At 39.1% G+C, this 5,836-nt stretch overlaps 1 protein-coding gene across 1 annotated transcript; it reads right to left on the minus strand.

Moving 5' to 3' along the window:
* Positions 1 to 423: 423 nt before the first annotated feature.
* LOC136518349 (uncharacterized) lies at positions 424 to 5,290 on the minus strand. Its single transcript, XM_066511998.1, has 6 exons — positions 4,901 to 5,290; positions 4,613 to 4,789; positions 4,300 to 4,524; positions 4,079 to 4,207; positions 3,321 to 3,462; positions 424 to 677 (listed from the first exon to the last, which is right to left on the minus strand). Exons 1-6 carry the CDS (start codon positions 5,111 to 5,113, stop codon positions 631 to 633), a joined length of 933 nt encoding a protein of 310 aa, XP_066368095.1. The 5' UTR covers positions 5,114 to 5,290; the 3' UTR covers positions 424 to 630.
* Positions 5,291 to 5,836: the final 546 nt, after the last annotated feature.

Below are 5,836 nucleotides of genomic sequence, written 5' to 3' on the forward strand. Positions count from 1 at the left end.
CAAGATTGTCCAATGATAACAAAGCTAGTATGACAACATGTTAGCCCCATGTCAAAAACCAAAGTATATATACGTTTAAAAATCTTGCATTCACACCTTGAAATTTTAGCTAAGCTGACTAAAGTTTGTTGGAAGTGGGTCAATATGAGAACCCTAGTCTATGCAGATTGGTAGCACTTGATGTACATGTGGGCTCCACATTAATAGCCGGACCGTGGTAGAGTTAAAAACCTCTAATATTCATACATTAAAGTCTTAGCGAAACTGTCTGAAATTTGTTGAAGATGACTCAGTATGAATGGTCATTACTCTGTGCAGATTAGTGGGACTAGATCTACAGAGAGGCCCCACATCAAAAGTTAGAGCCTATAATTTAAAACCTCAAATTCACACCTTAGAATTTTAGTGAAAATTTGACTGAATTATTTTTTGAAGAGAACTCGATATAACATCTGGCAATGTGGATATATAGCTACGTACAGAAGACGGAGTTACTGCATGCGTGGTGAACCCAACAGCCATGTACATACTAAATCCAAGACATTTAGTTCACTTTCCAAAGCATTGTAAATTTGTTTTCTGAAATTCCATGCTACACATATCTCACGGTATCTCGATCCAAATTCAAACTCATATCCAGCTCTCTCTTACTTCCTGGAGCGAACTTGTACGTGATCCTACAAGCCAAAATGGAAAATTAAGTAAGATAGAACTGTCAAGCCAAAAAGAAATATGGAAAATGAAGGATTACCACAAACCCTTGGCTTAAAAAAAGATTACAAAATAGAATAATAGCAATGCGTGTTGAATCTGTCAAGCCCCACGCACCCCGCCAATTTTCTCATTATGGTGAGCAAGATGAGCTGACACTCCCAGTCTTGTTTTGAAGTTTATTACTAAAGATAATGAAAACAAAAACTTTTAATTTGGTCAACATTACACTTAGAACAGTAAACTATTCCAATAAATTTAAAAGGTGAATATAAGTCTCCTAAATTTAAAAACCTAGCATACAACCATTCTTCAGCCTGTCCGGTTGGCTGGTTCGTATCGTTGCTGATTCGTGAAGAAGTACTGCTGGCTGGTTTGTGTGAGAGAAAAATACTGTTCCGGCTGGAAATTTACGATCGTTTACGACAAGCCACAGCCGTTTGTCGTAAACGATCGTAAATTTCCAGCCGAAACAGTATTTTTCTCTCACACAAACCAGTCAGCAGTACTTTTTCACGAACCAGCAACGATACGAACCAGCCAACCGAACAGGCTTCGCTGCTGTCACTGGCTGAGCACGGATACCGGTAGCCGCTCGCCCGGTTTCTACCTTGTCCAGTCGCCCACATGGGTTGCAATCCATTTGTCTAGGTTGGGCCGGTGTCTCCGGACGTGCATTGAGGAGCACTCGTAGGTGCTCATGGGCGGCGTCTAGAGGATATGGCTTCCTGTGTTGGCACTTTTGAGCATGGCACTTCCAGGTTAGGTGAGGCTACACTAACCTCCATCAAGGGTACCAGTCGTTGCTTCTACAACATTGCCCATAAGACTATAAGAAGGCTGACATTTTTTCGGGTACAAAATAAAATGTTTTGAAATTTTATTTGGGATGCAAGTGGGTTCGGGCAGACGTCTGATTCATGCGAGAGTAGGGTAGGAAAAAATTAACCATATTTGAGTATTCTATCAATTTTTGGTGTCATCTCTAATTTTAAATCTCGTGCCCGAACTACTCACGAGTTGAGTTAGACCTTAGTGTCGAGATATAGAAATTGCTCTTTGAGTCATGATATATTTAAAACCCAAATATATGAGCACATATTTATCTCTTTATACATTTCTTAGATTTCCAAAAATAAAAAAACAAAGCTCTCGATCGAATTCTCAATTCACAGTGCTCTGCGAAAATCCTTCAGTTCCTATTCTTTTTCTCTCCACCGAGAAAGGCAACAGCAGGAGCACTGACACATACAAACAATTTGAAGACACATTTATTCATATATTAGATTGGATAACAAAAAATTTGATTACTTGGACCATAGGATGCACCATGTTATAATAAAATATTTTTGTTGTCTCTAATAAAAAAGCATTAACAACTTTGGGGGTGGAAATATCTCTTGGTCAAGGGCTCAAAGATCATATGTTATATTTATTATCTATCTTTTATATTTATGAGAAAAAGAGAAAAATTTAGAACGGGAAGGTGATGGAAAACTGGACAAAAAAGGAGAAATCCAGACAGAATAAAGACACAAATGAAAAAACAGAAAACAAAAACTGGCCGTACCGGACTTGAAGGAGACAAAATGGAAAAGAAAAAATAATCAGATAAGAAAGACATGAATTGAACAGAAAAAACAAAAGAAACGCAAAGCAAAAAAAAAAATCCATTCCGGACTTGAATAGGAGAAAACAGAAAAGAAAACTACAAAAGATGCAGAATCCGACACAAACGGAAATGGGACGTACAGAAACTGTGTTCTCGGTTTAATATTATATTCTCATTTTAATATTTAGGGATAGGAAAAGATAAAAAATAGAAAAGAAATATATAGATACATATAGATATAGATTTGAATTCCTATTCAAAACAGAAACTGTGTTCTCGGTTTAATATTATATTCTCATTTTAATATTTAGGGATAGGAAAAGATAAAAATAGAAAAGAAATATATAGATACATATAGTAGATTAGAATTCCTATTCAAAGCAGAAACTGTGTTCTCGGTTTAATATTATATTCTCATTTTAATATTTAGGGATAGGCAAAGATAAAAAATAGAAAAGAAATATATATAGATACATATAGATATATATTAGAATTACTATTCAAAACAGAAACTATGTTCTCGGTTTAATATTATATTCCCATTTAATATTTAGGATAGGAAAAGATAAAAAATAGAAAAGAAATATATAGATACATATAGATATGGATTAGAATTCCTATTCAAGTGATTTATGATTCGAGATCTATTAGAATTAGGATTCCTAACTATCTAGGATTTCTAAAATAAGAGGGCTCTAGACTAATAGAGGGACAACTTTCACATTTACAGAGTTAGTTATGGTAGGTGGACGAAATAATGAGCTAAAATTTTATCTCTTTATTATTAGGTAGAGATATAGATATAGATAAATACGACAAATTCTTGTTGGTTCTTCAAAAAAAAGAAGAATATAAGTGAGAACAAATATATAGCCCCTTTGTACAAGAGTACACAGTGTGAAATTTATCCATGAAATAAACTCATGGCACCAAGAATTAGTTATTTATTGCACAAGAAACTTTTAGTTATTTATTGCACAAGAAACTTTCTATACACCTCCATAGTAGCTCTTCCGAATGTGCTCCATGTTAACCGTGTTGCTAATACCAGAAATTTGGTATATGTCCTTGGTGTAATTGAAAAGATTTGGATATTCCCTTATAAGCTTCTTGTTGCATTTGAAGTAAACAGAGTAAACCTGTAGAGAAAAATTAATCAAAACTTGTAATGAAAACAAGCCAAAAGGAAATATTTGTAAATTACGAACCAAACGTTTCAAGTTCAAATGAAAACAAAAATAAATTACGATCCAGGATCAAATAATAATATCAAACTCCAGGTATTGTTCATCTGCATAGAAAGTGCCCCCTTAAATTCAGTATGTTTATGTGTGATGTGTCCACCTTTATATGGTCCGACAATTTTTTTTTGCGATTATATGGTCTGACAATTGTTGCATATGGTTTTTGCCATTGCTTTAAGGCTGACACCAAATTATTCACACACTGCATCTCACTCATTTGGTGCTCTGACTCTTGTTGAGAACACCAGATGAACATTTATGCTAACAGCTACCAGCATCACAAGAAAGATGTAACGCCAAAAAAGTAGCCGGGTGAGATCAGCAACTCCGCTGAATGTTAAATCGCTCTAGTAGTCGTCCCATATAACTTTTCGTTTCTCTTGTTCAAGTAGGTTAAGGGAGCATCAACTACCGAAGATACATTGGGTTACACCTACAAACTGAACTCAACAAGATGTAATATCAATGCTAGATTTTACATAGTTTTTTTCTTCTATTAAGAAATCCATACCTCATCAAATCTTATAAGAGTTGTAAACAAGCGAACATCTGCCTCTGTAAGTTGATTGCCGCATAGAAAGCGTTGCCTGCTTAGAATATCCTCACATTTGTCCAGAGCCTCATACAGTTTGATGACAGCCTACAAATTCAGAACAAAATAAAGAACTGCTGGTCAAACATAGGAAATACACTCAATTTTATTTCCAAGAAACCATGAACCGATCGATTTACCTCATCGTATGGCCCCTGCTGCTTTGCAAAGCCACATTTGTAGACGCCGATGTTTATCGCCTCATACACCAACTCATTGATCTCATCAATGGAGGACTGTAAATGAGCAGGGTAGAGATCCAGGCCAGGATTCTCGGCGAACTCGTTGAACTCTGTGTTGAGCATCCGGATGATCTCGGAGCTCTCGTTGTTGACGATGGTCTTGAGCCGCTTGTCCCACAGAACCTGAAATAACAGACAGGTCAACCCAATTGTTGAATGAACAAGAAAGAAATGGGAGGAGGAAATACTCCTGTCTTTGACAGTCACTCACAGGGACACTTGGTTTCCCGGCGTAGTTTGCGCTGGCGATCTCGTAGAGCTCCCTGATGCTCTTGGCCCCGTTGAGAGGGTCGGGCTCGGCGCCGGGCTCCTCGTCTCCGGCGGCAGGGAACACCCACCCCATGTGGTCGTCGGTCTCCTTGGTCCTCTCAAAGATGGGCTTGACCGACTAGAGAATACAATTCACAGACACACACAGAGAGAGAAGAAATCAATGGATTTTATTCATCCTCTCAAAGATGGGCTGCGAAGAATAGATCGTGCTTTGGTGAGTTCTTACGGTGAATCCGATGACGTGGTAGAGGCCCTTGAGCTTGAGGTAGGCCAGGCACCGGCACGCCCAGGGGCAAGAGTAGGAGACGTAGAGGTGGTACCTCCCCGGCGCGGCGGGGAACCGGGCGGAGCTGTCCCTGGACACGAAGCTCCGGAAGGTGGACGGCGACGGATCGAAGGCCCCGGAGTCGGTCACCTCGTCGTGCGCCGACCGTGCCATCTGGCGAGCTTGCGGCGGCGGTTGTGGAAAGCGTGCGGTGGACGCAAGTGGAGGACCGGCCGTGGACTGCGGGAGTCGTTTGATCTACCTGCTGCCTTTGTCACTCTGCTTCAGCGTCCGTTTGCGACGCACGAATTTTTTTTGCTTCAGTTCAGCGTGACTGGTGAAACGAACACGTTGGTGCTCCTTTCTTTTCTTCGCTAGCTCCACCTGCACTAGCATTTGTCTTTGATGCGCGCTGTCGTTGTCCATGTCTGCTCCACTTGGGTTTCTGGTTTCAGACCAAACTAATTCGAATCCTACCTGGGATACGGTTTTTATTTAATATATCCTTGGAGATTGTTGTGTGAAAGATGAAGCTTGTCTGATAAAATGAAACTGTAGGTCACTTAGCTGTTTAAGTTTGCTATCCAGAGTTATGTTACTTCCCTCCAGTCAGTAAAAGATGTGTTTTAGACAAGAATAATGAACTACAAAAGGAAGTCAATATTATTGTCTGAAGCTGCAATTTAGTTGACCTGAGAGGTAGTACCACTTATGTTACCTTGTATACATTGTTGTGGCTATATATGGTCAGCACGAGTTGTTGAAGGCTTTCAATGTTCTAGGGTATATAACCTTGAAGATTGTTATTGTTCAGATCCAAATGGTAAAGGCGCTGAAGATGTCCCAAGCTAGATGTTATTGGGCCCTCCAATTCATGTCCATGTAAGTCGAGGTACT

Source organism: Miscanthus floridulus, chromosome 17 (genome assembly GCF_019320115.1).
Source record: "Miscanthus floridulus cultivar M001 chromosome 17, ASM1932011v1, whole genome shotgun sequence".
NCBI classification, from domain to species: domain Eukaryota; kingdom Viridiplantae; phylum Streptophyta; class Magnoliopsida; order Poales; family Poaceae; genus Miscanthus; species Miscanthus floridulus.

What these genes read in the sequence shown, in the direction of transcription:
- LOC136518349 (XM_066511998.1), bottom strand. Translation starts at nt 5,113, where the DNA reads ATGGCACGGTCGGCGCACGACGAGGTGACCGACTCCGGGGCCTTCGAT. An exon ending in ACCACGTCATCGGATTCACC is followed by an intron (nt 4,790 to 4,900) that starts GTAAGAACTCAC and finishes TGTATTCTCTAG; the next exon opens with TCGGTCAAGCCCATCTTTGA. An exon ending in TCGGAAGAGCTACTATGGAG is followed by an intron (nt 678 to 3,320) that starts GTGTATAGAAAG and finishes TTTGGCTTGTAG; the next exon opens with GATCACGTACAAGTTCGCTC.